This window comes from Sphaerodactylus townsendi, linkage group LG07 (assembly GCF_021028975.2).
Source record: "Sphaerodactylus townsendi isolate TG3544 linkage group LG07, MPM_Stown_v2.3, whole genome shotgun sequence".
NCBI lineage: Eukaryota > Metazoa > Chordata > Lepidosauria > Squamata > Sphaerodactylidae > Sphaerodactylus > Sphaerodactylus townsendi.
The window spans coordinates 124,166,697-124,181,781 of NC_059431.1; the positions used below are offsets into that span (position 1 = coordinate 124,166,697).

General features: G+C 49.8%; 1 protein-coding gene across 1 annotated transcript in view; it reads left to right on the forward strand.

The window, feature by feature from the left end:
* Window positions 1-15,023, forward strand: part of EXOSC8 (exosome component 8) — a 675,700-nt gene extending 660,677 nt beyond the window's left edge. Inside the window, exons 8-10 of the mRNA XM_048502582.1 lie at window positions 3,536-3,632; window positions 4,568-4,685; window positions 14,525-15,023. Of these exons, the coding sequence (XP_048358539.1) occupies window positions 3,536-3,632; window positions 4,568-4,685; window positions 14,525-14,663 (354 nt within the window). The 3' untranslated portion in view covers window positions 14,664-15,023. The remainder of the gene's footprint in view (window positions 1-3,535; window positions 3,633-4,567; window positions 4,686-14,524) is intronic.
* Window positions 15,024-15,085: the final 62 nt, after the last annotated feature.

The window sequence follows — 15,085 nt, forward strand, 5'->3', positions numbered from 1 at the left end:
ACAGTTCCCATCATCCCCTGCCAGCATCATGCTGGCAGGGGATGATGGGAGCTGTAGTCCATAACATCTGGAGGGCCGCGAGTTTGACACCTGTGACTTGGTCCAAAAGGAAGGATCGTTTTGCATCATGCATTTTTTAAAATGTAGCATCATTCTCTCTTATCTGTCTGTCTAAAACCCAGAACATGGGTTTTGTTTGGAACTGTATCCCCATCAGTAAGAATTAAAATAGCAAACCAAGGACAAAAGCCAAAATATCTGCTTAAAATAATTTCTAGTCAAAACAGATGAAAATTAATAAACGCTGGGCTACAATGCCAGAAGAAGACCGAAGTAAATCAAGTAAATACGATAATGGGTTTAAACTATGGGTGGAAAGGTATTGGTTGGATATTAGGGAAAAAGTTACAGGAAGAGTCATTCAGTGGAATGGGCTGCCTTGGGTGGTAGTGAGTGCCCCCCTCCTCCCAATACTTTGGCAGCAGTCTTCAAGAAGTGGCTGGATGAACATTCCCCAGAGATGCTCTGGGGTCATCCTGCACTGATGTCAGGAGGCCCTGTTATTAAGGGGATTTTGCTTTTGCTGCCAGAACCTTAGTTCTGGCATTGACCAGAGAAGATCTCAATACTCAATAAACTACTGTTCTTTTATTTTATTTATTATTTATTTATGGGATTTTTATACTGCCCAACCCCCGGAGGGCTCTGGGCGGTACACAACACAGATTCTACATACAATATATACAAACTAAAACCCCATTAGATTAAAATTGAAATTTAAGAATTTAAAACACAGCGGTAAATTCAGTAAAAATGGCGTCCACAATAACCCCGATTAAACCCTCCCAAGGAGGGGGAGCAGAACAAGAAGTGGGTCCCCTAGATGACAGGGGGACTCCGAAACTGGAGGAATAGAATAGAAGGGGCACCTCGATCAGCGGCTGGACACTCCAAAAGCCCGGTGGAACAACTCAGTCTTACAGGCCCTGCGGAATTCACCAAGATCCCACAGGGCCCGGACAGCTGGAGGAAGAGTGTTCCACCAGGCAGGGGCCAAGGCTGAAAAGGCCCTGGCCCGAGTGGAGGCCAGCCGCATCATTGAGGGGCCAGGAACCACCAGTAAATTGGCCTCTGCTGAACGCAGAGGGCATGAGTTTGTTTACATGAGTTTGTTTCAGTTTTTGGGATTCTGACAACTGAGCTGGGGGTTGGACTAGATGACCTGTGTAGCCCCTTCCAACTCTATGATTCTATGAGTGGCATTAACAGGCCTCCTAATATGTAGGAAGAGTGCTTTGTTACACTTTGCTTTCTGTCCCCTTTTGTGTCCTCAGCTCTAGTTCCGAACAAGTTCAGGACACCTGACCTTGTCTGCTTTGTTGACGGTCCTCTTCTCCCTCAAACAAGGGAGGGTGTCCTGCTTTCCTGTCACAATGCACCTGACAATCAAGGCTGCTCAGACACATAAATGTGTAATAAATATAGAAAGCAGAATTCACTCCATGAAGCAGAAATGCCTGATGAACTTGGATGGGGGGCTGTCCAGTAGCTTTAATCCAGTGACCCATTTGTGCAGACAGAATTATTTCCACCTGCAGGATACAACTTTCCTACATACCCACTTCTGGTGCAACCAAAAACACTTCCCCAAAGCTGCCCTGGGGCTACAGCAGGAAGGGGGTGTTAGGTAAGTTGTAGCCTAACTGCGTGCGTGTTTAATGCTGTCCCGTTGCTTCCGACTGACGGCAACCTCCAAAACGCCCTGTGGTTGACCTCCTGGCACGCAGAGGGCCGTGGCTCCCTTGACTGAGTGAATCTTGCTCATGTTGGACCTGCCTCTATTTCTCCCACCTGCCGTAAACTGACTAGTTGTGACTTTTCCCTCTGTTGATACTTGCTGTGTGCTTTGCCAGGAAAGCTGTCATTCAGACAAGAGGTTGGCAGGCGGGAGAAGGGCCTGCAGACTCTTCATTTTGGGATTTCTACTTGATATTAGAATCTGGTGTAAGGGGGAATGGATTGACTCAGTAAAGAAAGACACGGCGTTCAGCATGCAAGACCCGAGCAGGGCTGTTAACAATAAGACATTTGGAGGTCATTAATTCATAGGGTCACCGTAGGCCCGAAGTGACTTGATGGCCCTTCACACACATACACAGGCATATATAAAGGAGGAAACATATCCAGCATAGATCTTCTTCAAAGGGCATGAATTCTTTTGCTCGCACACATACTGTTCACCCTCACGTTGCCAGATTCCCGCTCTAGTCTCTTGGAGAGGTATTTACCAAGTCTGGGTTCTGGCCAAAGGAGGCCGGGCTGTTCCTGAGGTGGACCGTTGATTCTGGAACACCCTCGCCACAGAGATTCAGGCATTGCTGAGAACGCAACATTTCTAGCAAAAGAGCAACGTTTCTGGATTATTTTGAATGTAATTTTAATGAGGCTGTTTCTCCTAATTGTGTGCTTTTTTGAGTGTCCCTATTGGAGACTTGAGATCGAACACACAGTCCATTGATTTGTGTGTGTGTGTGTGTGTGTGTCATTCAGTAGCACTTTTTCAGCACCATTGGGGCCACTGTATTGATGAGAGCAATTCAGACAGATACCAAGAACAACCATTTGGCCTGGGGCTCAAGCAAATCGTGAGTGGCGTCTGGGTCCTTCTGAGCCTTTCTGCCTGCACGGGAAAATGAAATGTGTGTTTTTCCTGGCTGTAGCGGTATTCTTCATACTTGCTCTCAACCATTTTGACCCAGCCGTGCCTTTTTAGAGTGGAAGGCGGGGCCAAACTCAAAATGGTTTTGGGGGGCAGAGCCAAGTGCAATACTTCCCTTCTTGCTTTGCAACCCCCCCCCCCCCGAAGAATAAAAAGAAACAAAGGATAGCCGGGGGGGAGGGGTGAGGAATAAAAACAAGGAAAGCTCAAAGAGAGAGGAAGAGACGGGGCACAGATAAAAAGAACAACATTCTGAAGGAGAATTGGACCAACACATGACCGAGGAAAGTCTAGGTGCTGACCGCTCCTCCTCAGTTTCCAGTGAAATACGATTTCCTTTGAGTGAGGGCAGCCAATCGCGACCCCCGCTTTACAGTGGCCCCACCTACTTTTGTGGAAGTTCTGGTGGGCGCTGCGTTGGGGAGTCCAGCGTTCAGGCAGCCTCCCCAGTTCCAGGATCTTGAAGAGTGTCTCAGAACACACTGGAGTCTGAACCAGCCATCCCCACCCCGAGTTATTTTCTTCCACGTGACACCATCTTGTTTCCAGGCCGATCCTGAACACTTGTACTGGTTGATGTGTGCGTGGCAACATGTTAATGTTGTAGCACCCGCCCTGGTGGTATAGTGCCAGGTCTGCCTTACTGTGTTCAGTTATGGGATGGCAGCCAGCACCATGCTAGCCTGAAAACGAGCTGACTTAGCCTCCTGGGCCCTGAATTGCAGGAAGAGAAGTTTCCTTTTTGGCAAGCTTCCCTCTTGCCGCAGCACTGTCCCTTGGGGGGCTTTTCACCGCCTGTGGCCCTTCTTTCCTCAGCTTTCTTGGGTCCTCTACTGTGACATTATATGCTTGGACTATGATGGGAATCTTCTAGACGCCGGCATGTGTGCTTTCCTAGCAGCTTTAAAAAATGGTAAGGTGGCTTCACAAGCTCAGCGGGCAGTTGCCCGTTTTCTGCCAGACTGCAAATGTTATTTATCAATGTATTAAAACATCGACACCCCTCCTCATCTCTTGGTTCAAGATGTCCTTTCATCCAGGGCCAACTTTTCCCACCAGTCCAGCACCCTTGTTAAAGGAGCAGGGAACGACTGTTTGTATTGAAATCAGATTGTGTGACAGTTGCATTTTATGGGGATGTTTTATATCACTTAGCTGGTTTAGATACTCTTTCTGAGAGAGGCAGTATGGTGTAGTGGTTAAGAGTGTTTGATTCCCCACTTCTCTGCATGATCAGCAAATTCTTATCTGGTGAACTGGGTTTATTCCCCCGCTCCTATATATGAAGCCTGCTGGGAGACCTTGGGCCAGTCACAGTTCTCTGAGAACTCTCTCAGCCCCACCTACGACACGAGGCGAGAGGAAGGGAAAAGGAGTTTTGAGTTGCTTTGAGACTCCTTAATGGTTGAGAAAAGTGGGGTATAAATCCAAACTCCAGGCACTTGTGCTACGCAGGGCTCTTCAATAGCTAGACTTTTTGTGTATGTGTGTGTGGGGTGTGTGTGTGTGATTTAAACACCTGTTCTCTCTCTTTTTAGCCTTTACTTTAGTGCAAGCCACAGAGAACTCTAATGGGATGGGTTTGACCATTGTCCCCCGTCCCCCTATGCAAGTTCTCCAATCTGACTCCCTCACTCCCACTAGAACAGTTTCGGTCCGAGCAGAACTTTGCTATACCGGTGATAGAGGGGCAGAGTTGAACACTTGCCAGGTGTTGTGTGCTGATCCTTGACAATGACAGCCCCCTTTCTCAGTGTGGTGCCCCTATTTCTCCATGGCCCCTATTATTATTACCCCCTAGGAAACAGTTCTTCCCCCCAGCAACATTTTTTTCTTCTGTTATTCCAGTCCAGTTGCCGGCTGTTCGTATAAATGAAGAAACTGGTTTAGCAGAAGTGAACCTGAAGGAGAAAGCTCCCTTGACTGTCCGGAAGGAACCGGTGGCTGCATCATTTGTGCTGTTTGAGTAAGTTAGCTAGCTTTGCAGACATTTAAACTGTCAAAGAATGTTGATGGGAAAGCTAAGAGAAACAGTAGCATATGCATATGCGAGCACCCCCTCTGCCAGCCATTCCTGTAGGATAGGCCACCTTGCTTGGAACAAGCAAGACACAACTCTGGCTTCTGTTCATAAGAGCTTTACTTTTGCTAGGTAGTTAACAGCACTCCTGCAAGCTTGAGCCCCTGCATCACCCCAACCTCCTCCCCCTTTCCTTGACTCTTTTTTCACCCGCTCAGGAGGTTCTCTCCCTCCTGGGAGCTCCCTGCTCCAGCCTCCTAGTGGCTGGTGAACTGCCGGCCTGGGACTCTGCCAGCCTGGGACTGGCTCTTCAGCTTTCCTGGCTCTCCTCGATTGCAGCCTGATTGGGGCTGTGCTGGCTCCACCTCATTCTCTAAGGCTGCAGTGGACTGCTGATTGCAACTTGGCTAGGGCTGTGCTGCTTCCACCCTCTTCCCTGAAACCGCCAAGGCCTGCTCTTGCTGCTCAGGCCCTCCTACCATTTCTGTGCAGTTTCTCCCAGCTTCTGGCTTTTTGAAGGTACTGCTTCTGCTGGTAAGTTCAAGGGCAGGGCTGCTGGTTGTAGGATGCTCTAGGGTCTCTGGGTGGGTGTCTGTGACAAGGAGAGGGGTAGGACAGGCTGCCTGGTGCTAGGAGGCAGCCCCATTGCTGGACAGCATGGTATATGACCAGGGATGCTGTCTGTGCCTGTTGCAAGCAAATAGAGATTTCATTCCAGCCTATGCTGCCTTACTCACTGAATTGGACCTTTGCAGGAATTCACACAAACACAATGAACATGCTTTACATGAAGGGTGCCCACAGGGGCAACAGCAGCCGCTAACACATTTCCTGTCATCTCCCAGGTGTTTGTAGAAAGTGGGCAAGCCAGGGGGAGATTTGGGCCAACTAATATTGGCCACTGGGCATCTAACTGGCTGCACAGATTTCTTTTAAAGTTGCAGAAATCTTGCAGTGAAGCTGTGTGTTCCTTGAAAAAGATATTTTGCAAAACCGAACTTCCGCCTGACACATTGAAGAGTTACGATCAGAGTTCTGTATCATTCATTCTGACATTTTCTGGTCGACTACTACCGGGACAATTATGCTGGAAAGTCCTCTTGGGTTGAAAAATCCATTGTCCGGCAGAAAAAATGTTTAATTCACTCTCTCAGTTGCACCTACGGGCCATGGGGCAGAGTTTTCTGCAAAGCAGCCTGTTGGTGAATTGTATTGTTCCCCCCACATGCTTCAAACTTGAAAGGCTAAAAAAGGAAAGAAGTGGAGGTATCTTGGATAGTTCCAGTGGCACAATTGACTTCTCATTTGAAACAAGACAGTTCACAAATTGACTGTAAAGGATTCAATAGTGTTGATGGTGAAGTAACCTTGAGTGCATTCCACAGCCCGGGCGATGGGCCAGTTTCATCGGCGGAGACGTTATCTTTGCGCGGGAGATGAAGACTCCGTTCCCATGGGAAGCAGGAGGGGGGATGGGGTGAATGGTGTTATAACCTGTGCTTCTGGCGGGAAGTGTCATTCCTGCCACTACGTGTACGTGAGCTTTCTAAGATGTCTTAATAAACGGACTTTTACACCCAAAAAGCCTTTTATTTCTGCTTCTATGGAATTCCTTACATTGTGGCAGGAATCCTTAATTCATCTATATTCCTAGTGCAGTGGACCTCTGGTGTCTTGACATGGAGAGGTTGAATGTTACTGCGGAAGGTGCGGTAGCCCCCAAAGAGGGCTCCGACCTTTCCCTTCTGGATCTGGAGGAACCGGCAGGAGAACGGGCCTCGCTGGTGGCTCTTTCCCGTCCTCGTATCAGCACGAGTCTTCCTTTACTCCGTTGGAACGAGGGACGTGACGACGACCATGGGGACTTCCATGAGCCGTTTGGGGCGCTGTCTATGGATCGAGCGCCTGTGGATCGGATCTCTACCCGTTTTCGTGTGGATTACAAACCTCAGATGCAACCTGTCATGGAGGAGACGGGCCTGACCACCTTTCATGCGGCAACCCAGGAATCCATTGAACGATTCCTGGACTCGTATTTTGGTGATGCTCCCAAAGAACCACCGTGGCACAGCACTGGGGCCCGTCCGAAGGATACTGGGACTAAACCTGGGATTGGGAGGGGTATCCGTACCGTCTTCCAATCGGACCCCCCTGATCCCGGGCCAGCGACCGCACCTGAGGTGCCCCGAGGAGCCACCGGTGGCTACGGTGTCTCCGATGTCTCGCTTCCAGATGACGAAGAGTCCGAAGAAAGCCTGCACTCCCAGCCGGATCTGTTCCCTCTCCCATCGAAGGAGACCTGGGATGAAGAAGTGGGGCGACTGCGAGATGCCCAAGAAGCATGGACCCGTGAACGTCAGCTATGGGAGGAGGAACGGGCACAGTTGCAGCAAGAGCGCGAAAACCTGCAGAGGGATCGGGAACGGCAACGCAAAGAAGTCCAACTTGAGTTGGACCGTGCCAAAGATGCGCTCCAACGACAATATGCCCAGAATCTGTCGGTCCATGATAAAGTCCTGGAACACTCCAGACTGGATTTACAACGGCAACGCGAAAGCGTTCAGGCTCTGCGCACGCAAAGCGAGCTCACTGAAGCTCTTAAACGGGACGAACTGGCTAAATTGGAACGAGAAAAAGCTGCTCTGCATGCGCACCAGGATGCATTGACCCGCAAGGAAAGGGAGCTGGCTGCGTTGGAGAGGGAGCTAAGGAGGCAGCAGATCAGGAAGCCCCAAGTTGGAGTTTATGCTGTTACTGATCACGCCGGCGCCAGGGGGGCCACGTACCTGGGTCCTGCCACCCAAACGCCAGCGGCACCGCCAGCGCCCCCGATTCCGGCCCCCCCCGTACAACAGCTGCCTGCCCAACCTGCTCAACCCGCGCAACCACCGCCCCAGCAGGCGCCAAGAGCCGTGGAACGGGGCTACTATCGGCCCCCGATACCAGCCCGTTTTGATGGGACCGCTTCCAAACTTCCCTACTTCATTTTGCAACTCAATGCCCACTTGGAAGACTATGATGATTTATACCGGTCTGAGCGCGAAAAAATACGGGACATCGGCTCAGTCCTGGATGGGGCAGCAGCCGATTGGTTCGTGACTCTTTTGGATTTGCAAGACGAAGACTCTCGCACGGTGCCCGCATTCCTCCAAGCCTTAAGAGCGCGCTTCCAAGATCCAGGCGCCGAGAATGAAGCTATCCGCACCATCAAAACTATCCAGCAAGGCAACCGCCCGTTTGCAGAATTTGCCCGTGAATTTCGTGCGGCGGCTGCTCGACTTCCTCCTGAGTGGCCTGAACGCATGAAATGCGAATACTTCTCGGATGCTGTGGACGGCAAGCTGCGTGAAACGGTGTTTTTAATTCGGGTTCCTCATACTATTGCAGATTGGATCCAGTTGGGGTCCCAGGTGGCGTCTCGTTTGGAATACGCTCGTGCCGGAGGCCGCCCATGCCCAAAACCCGCCACGGTGCCCACCAAGCCAAGCCCAGCCGCCCCTACCGAAACCACCTCTGAACGCCGTCGCCGACTGGGGTTGTGTCTTTACTGCGGAGGGCCAGGTCATCTAGCCGCCAACTGTCCCAAGAAACAAAAACCAACCGCTCCAGCTACGCGCACTCCGTCTGCCAAGCCACCACGCAGATCGGGGCCGCCTCCGACGGGCTCGTCTAAAGCGGTCATCGAAGGCGACCCAGAGGAGGGGGAAGCAGCTGTTTGCCTTTCTTTAGCCCCCATGGACATGGGCCCGACTCCTGACGCGGTGAGTGAAGGCAGCGCTCCCATTACTGTCCAAGCGTTTCTGGCCAACCCCGCTAAACACACTCGCATTATAGCCTCGGCCCTTGTGGATTCTGGCTGCTCCCACTGTTTAATGCGGCCCCAGGTGGCAGAGGAGCTAGGTCTGGACCAAATTCCCCTGGCTAAGCCCATACCATTCACCCAAATGGACGGCAGCCCTCTCGGGAACGAAGGACCGGCCCAGTTCAAAACACAGCCGGTTCTCCTCCGTTGCGCCGACCATTGGGAGAAAATTAGTTTTATTTTGGCGCCAGTGGCCAAACACTCCATAGTTTTGGGCATGCCATGGTTATTGTTACATGAACCAAAGTTCATTTGGAAAGAACGGATCTTAGAATTCACTGACCCTCCCTGCGGTGAACACATGAATTGGGGGGAAAACCCAACTTCTCCTGACACACCCCCCTCCCTGGCTTCTTCAGCGATTGCTCCCGATTCTATTGGCATCCCACCTGCGTATCATGATTTAGCCAGAGTTTTTCAGGAGCAAGAATGCGATCAGTTGCCACCCCACAGAGACACTGACTGCAAAATCGTTATACAACCAGGGGCGCAACTGCCCAAAGGTAGAATCTACCGCATGAGTCCCAATGAGGAGAAGGAACTCCGTGCCTTCTTGGACAAGAACCTCGCTCGCGGGTTCATACGGCGGGCTACCAAACACACACACGCTGCTCCCGTTTTGTTTGTAAAAAAGAAAGATGGGTCTTTACGGCTTTGCACAGATTATCGAGGTCTCAATGCGGTCTCTCTGTCCAATAAATATCCTTTGCCTTTGATCAAGGACCTTTTAGATGCACTCGGCAAAGGGCGCATTTTTACTAAATTGGACTTAAGAGAAGCTTACTACAGGGTCAGAATTGCTGAAGGCTATGAACACTTGACTGCGTTTAACACAAAGTTTGGACAGTTTGAATACTTGATAATGCCATTCGGGTTAAGTGGGGCCCCCGGGGCTTTTATGGCCCTTATCAACGAAGTTCTCCATGATTTATTGTACAAGGGAGTTGTGGTATACTTAGATGACGTTTTGATTTACTCACAAACCATAGAAGAGCATGAAACATTGGTTCGAGAGGTATTGAAACGCTTGCTCAACAATTCTCTCTTTGCCAAACTCTCCAAATGCTGTTTTCACCAAACCTCCATTGACTATTTGGGTTACCGGATCTCGCCCGAGGGCTTGAAAATGGATCCTGCTAAGATTGACGCAGTCCTCCAATGGCCTGCCCCCACCAACCGCAAAGAGCTCCAATCTTTTCTTGGTTTTGCTAATTTCTATCGTGACTTTATACCCCAATTCGCTGAACTGACTCTCCCTCTCACAGACCTCTTACGCACTAAGGGTAAAGATCCACTGTCCGCCAAGCCCGGGGCCCCCCTTTCCTGGTCCGAGGAGTGTCAAACAGCCTTTCAACTCTTAAAGTCTGCGTTTACCACCGAACCTATCCTAAAGCACCCTGACCCAGATCTCCCGTTTGTGGTTCACGTGGATGCCTCGGACAAAGCACTTGGCGCAGCCCTGTTGCAGAAAAATAAAGATGGTAGGCTGGTTCCGTGTGCTTATTTGTCTAAGAAATTCTCTGGTGCTGAACTCAACTGGACTGTAGGGGATAAAGAGACTGCGACCATTAAAGTAGCACTCTCCACTTGGCGCCACTGGCTGGAGGGGGCTAAACACCCCTTTCAGGTTTGGTCGGATCACAAGAACCTGGCAGCTCTTTCCACCCCCCTCAAGATGTCCGCAAAACAACTTCGTTGGGCCGATTTCTTTTCTCGTTTCTCTTTTACAGTCCATTTTTTCCCCGGAAAGACCAATAAACTGGCTGACGCGCTCTCGCGCCTACCCGGGGAGGGGGGTGGAGCTGCCTTACGAGACATTCCACGCACTGTTCTCTCCCCCTCCCAGTTGGGGCTGGCTGTCACCCGATCTCAAACGTCCACTCCTCCTTCACCCCCCATTCCTAGTCTCGTCTCTCCTTTCCTGCGGGAACTCGAGGAGGCGGGGCTGCACGAGCCTCCAGCGGAAGAAGGTGACTCCCAATTGCGTTTGGAGAATGGAGTTTGGCGGAGGGGGGAATGTTGGTACGTGCCTCCCCCCCTCCACAAGCAGGTTCTTGAAGCTTGCCACGATGCCCGCTCGGCTGGACATTTTGGCTTTCTGAAAACTCTGCATTTGGCCCGCCGACAGTTCTGGTGGCGCGCAATGCGCAAGGACATTGAGGCATACATTAAGGGCTGCTCGGTTTGTGCTGAAGCCAAAACCATCCCGGGAAAGCCCCATGGACTGTTGAAACCTCTCCCGGTGGCCTCCCGCCCTTGGGAAGTCATCTCCATGGATTTTATTACGGATTTGCCCGAAAGTCATGGCAACACGGTTTTGTGGGTGGTGGTGGACTTATTTTCTAAACAAGCCCATTTTATTCCATGTGCTTCCATCCCCTCCGCTCCTAAGTTGGCACGACTGTTCATTCAACATGTTTACCGTCTCCATTCCGCCCCCGTTAAGGTGGTCTCCGACCGCGGCCCCCAATTCATTTCAAAGTTCTGGAAGGCGTTTTTGGGGTTGTTGGGGGCCGCCCCGGCCGTCGCCGCCCCCTACCACGTTCAAAGTGACGGCGAGACGGAGAGAACGAACAGAACCCTAGAGCAGTATTTACGTTGTTACACCAACTACCACCAAGACAATTGGTGCGAGCTTATTCCGTTTGCGGAGTACGCCTATAACAATGCGGTTCATAGCAGTACAAAGAAAACCCCCTTTGAAATTGTGTCTGGTCGCTCCTTCCCGCCGTTGCCACAACTACCCGCGGCAGCTTTGGACCCTCCAGAGTTTCAACAATGGATTTCATCCCTAGCCGAGGGATGGAAAACGGTCCAGACCGCCTTACAACAAGCTAAGGACTCCCAAAAGCTGCAAGCGGATAAACACCGCTCGGATTTCCCTCTGCGTGTGGGCTCTTGGGTGTATTTATCTACAAAAAATCTTAGAGACGTGCATAAATTTTCCAAACTTGGCAAAAGATTCGTGGGACCTTTTCAGATTACTAAAGTGATTAATGATGTCACTGCCCGCTTAGATTTGCCTAACTCTCTTAGTAACATTCATCCTGTCTTCCATTCCAGCTTGCTCAAGGAGGCTCCCGCTTCCGATGCCTGGCACGACCCGCCGGAGAGGCCCCCACCGACTATTATTGATGGTCACAAGCACTACGAAATTGACGCTATCCTGGACTCTCGCTTTAATCGCAAACGCTTGCAATATTTAGTCTCTTGGGTGGGATATTCCTCTGGGTATAATCAATGGGTTTATTCCGAAAATATTGACGCCCCCACCCTTATTTCTGCTTTCCACCGCGCCTTTCCGCATAAACCTGGGGGGGAGGGGTCTTCTTTAAGGGAGGCAGAGTGTAAAGGATTCAATAGTGTTGATGGTGAAGTAACCTTGAGTGCATTCCACAGCCCGGGCGATGGGCCAGTTTCATCGGTGGAGACGTTATCTTTGCGCGGGAGATGAAGACTCCGTTCCCATGGGAAGCAGGAGGGGGGATGGGGTGAATGGTGTTATAACCTGTGCTTCTGGCGGGAAGTGTCATTCCTGCCACTACGTGTACGTGAGCTTTCTAAGATGTCTTAATAAACGGACTTTTACACCCAAAAAGCCTTTTATTTCTGCTTCTATGGAATTCCTTACATTGACCATGTGGAGAAATGGCTCCCCCCTCCCTTTCCCCCCCTTTTGCCTCCCCTTCTCCAACCAGGGACCATAGATCTGGAGGACCTAGAAATCCCAGATCAATATCAGGAAGTACTGCCTGACCTAGGGGCAAATGATATCTTGACCCAGCCTGACCTGGTCAAAGGAGGGTGGGGTCCTGAATCTGATAAATTGAGGGGAAGGGAGAGGCGAGGGCTCTTTTTGCTCAGGTCTCTCTGGAGGAGAGCAAACCTCTTGCCTGAACTGGGAAGGCGGCAGCCATTTTCTGGACCATGTGCCAGGTAATGTGACCTCTTTGCTAATTGCAACATTTTAAGCTTTAAGGACCTACCCATCTTTCTACCATCTTTTAGCCAGGGTATGAATCAGTGATAGGGGAAGAGGATTTGCGTTTTATCTCCTCTATTTTGTAAACCCTTGCTAAATCTGGTGTGTGCTAAAACATATGGTAATCACTTTCTTTTTAAATACTTTTTAAACCTTGGATGTGGAGGACAATTCTCTGTACCACTTATGCCCTACTGTCTTGGACATGCTATTTAAACAGGAGGTAGAGGAAGGCTGAGCAGCTTCTCCTCCAGGATCTCCAGTCTACCCTGTGGAACCCAGGAGAGGGGAACCAAGGGGAAACTGAGGCAGGGGCCTCACGCAGTTGGAAAGGAAGCTGGGAAATCCTGATCTTCCCCAGCGGGCAGTCCTCAAACGGTCAAGTGATGGCAGCATACCCAGAGAGAAAGCTAGCCCTCCCCAGGAAAAGTCAGTAACTCCTGGGGGTGTGCAGAGTGCGAAATAGGGCCTGCCAGCCAAAAGCAAGCCCGTTTCGCCACAGACCAATAAATTATTCATTTCCTAATTGTTCCTGACTGGCATAAACATCTGGGCGTTTCCTCCCATTTCCTGGAGAGAATAATTCTGTATGAATGCAAAATGAAAACAGAACGTTCTGAGGGAAGGCTACCAACCTAGCTCTTCTCTGGTTTGTTTCTATTATTATTATTATTGTTGTTGTTGTTGTTGTTGTTGTTGTAGATTTCACAGCTGCCAGATCTTTAGCGGGTTGTTGGCCTTCATTACAATTCGAGCCTCACCCAGAGGCCTAAGAAGTTGTAATGTATTGGCGTAGTATTCGTGTGGATCCCAGCGGGGCTGCCTTCTGAATTTGACCAATGTTAATTTTGTCAATTCGAAGATGTTTTAAGTGCTGCCCTAGTGTTTTTGGGATGGCGCCCAGCGTGCTGATTACCACTGGGATGACCTCAGCTGGTTTATGCCATAGACGCTGAAGCTCGATTTTCAAATCGTGGTATCTAGTGACCTTCTCCTGTTCTTTTTCAGTGACCCTGCTGTCACTGGGAACTGCTATGTCGATGATGCTCACTTTCTTGTCCTCGATCACAGTGATGTCTGGTGTATTGTGTTTCAACACTTTGTCCGTTTGGATTCGAAAGTCCCACAGGATCTTGACCTTCTCATTTTCCATTACTTTCTCTGGACAATGTTCCCACCAGTTCTTAGCTGTTCTTATGTTGTAATTCTTGCATAAATTCCAATGGATCATCTTGGCCACTGAGTTGTGTCTCTGTATTATTATTATTATTATTGTAGATTTCACATCTGCCAGATCTTTAGCTGGTTGTTGGCCTTCATTACAATTCAAGCTCACCCAGAGGCCTAGGAAGTTGTAATGTATCAGCGTAGTATTTGTGCGGATCCCAGCAGGGCTGCCTCTGAATTTGACAGATGTTAATTTTGTCGTCGTCGTCGTCGTCGTCGTCGTCGTCGTCGTATTATTATTATTATTATTATTATTATTATTATTATTATTATTATTATTATTATTATTATAGATTTTATAGAACGCCTCATCCCCAAAGGGCTCTAGGCACAATACAATAAAAACTAATAAATTACTTAAAAAAATCTAAAAACATTTAAAGTTCAGTGTGCAGCATAAAGTCCAATAATAACAGTTTGAGGGAATGTGGTGAGTATTTCTCACCATTCAGGGTTACACGAGACAAGTCAGTGTAGAAATGATGCAGTGCCTTTGGTTCTCTGGGGATCCACCCAGGGATTCCTAATGAATCTTGCTTTGTCTCTCTTAACTGAGGTCATATGAATGAGTGAAGGAGGAGTTCCTGTTTTATCATGTGTTGCTGCTCACTCTGTGAGGGTTGGGAAAAGGGGCGGGATCTGTGTGAACTATGAGAAATTCTAGTATCGCCACGCTGAATATATTCCCACTCGGGGGTTTTCTGTTCTCCAAAGCTCGCTGGTGATCGTTGATCCAACTCTGGAAGAGGAGGACTTGGCCACTGGGACTGTGACCATCGTCACGGACGAAGACGGCAAACTGTGTTCTGTTCACAAGCCAGGTACTGTGCCGAGACTGTTTCAAGTGAATTAGGAAAAACCCAGCTTTCCTCAAAGCAACTGACCCCATGAAGCCCCCTGATAGTAAACCAGGCCCAACTGCTCAGACTGCCTGTGGCTCGGCTGCCAGGAGGTTCAGTTGGAGATGTTGGGGATTGAACTTGGGGCCTCCAGCACGCCAAGCAGATGCCTCCCTGCCACCGAGCCACAGCCCTTCCCCACGTCTTCCACTGACACAATCTTTAGACATAAACTGCAGCTCTCCAAGCAACCCAGGAGTGGCAAAGAGACTTCTTGGCTGAGAGGTGTCTTTTCAGAGCAGAGGTGGTTACAATACAACAAACCTTTAATACTGTTCCACCAGGCTTTTGGTGAGGCTGGCCGCGGATTGTCAACCGCCTAGAGCAGGGGTCTGCAACCTGCGGCTCTCCAGATGTTCATGAACTACAATTCCCA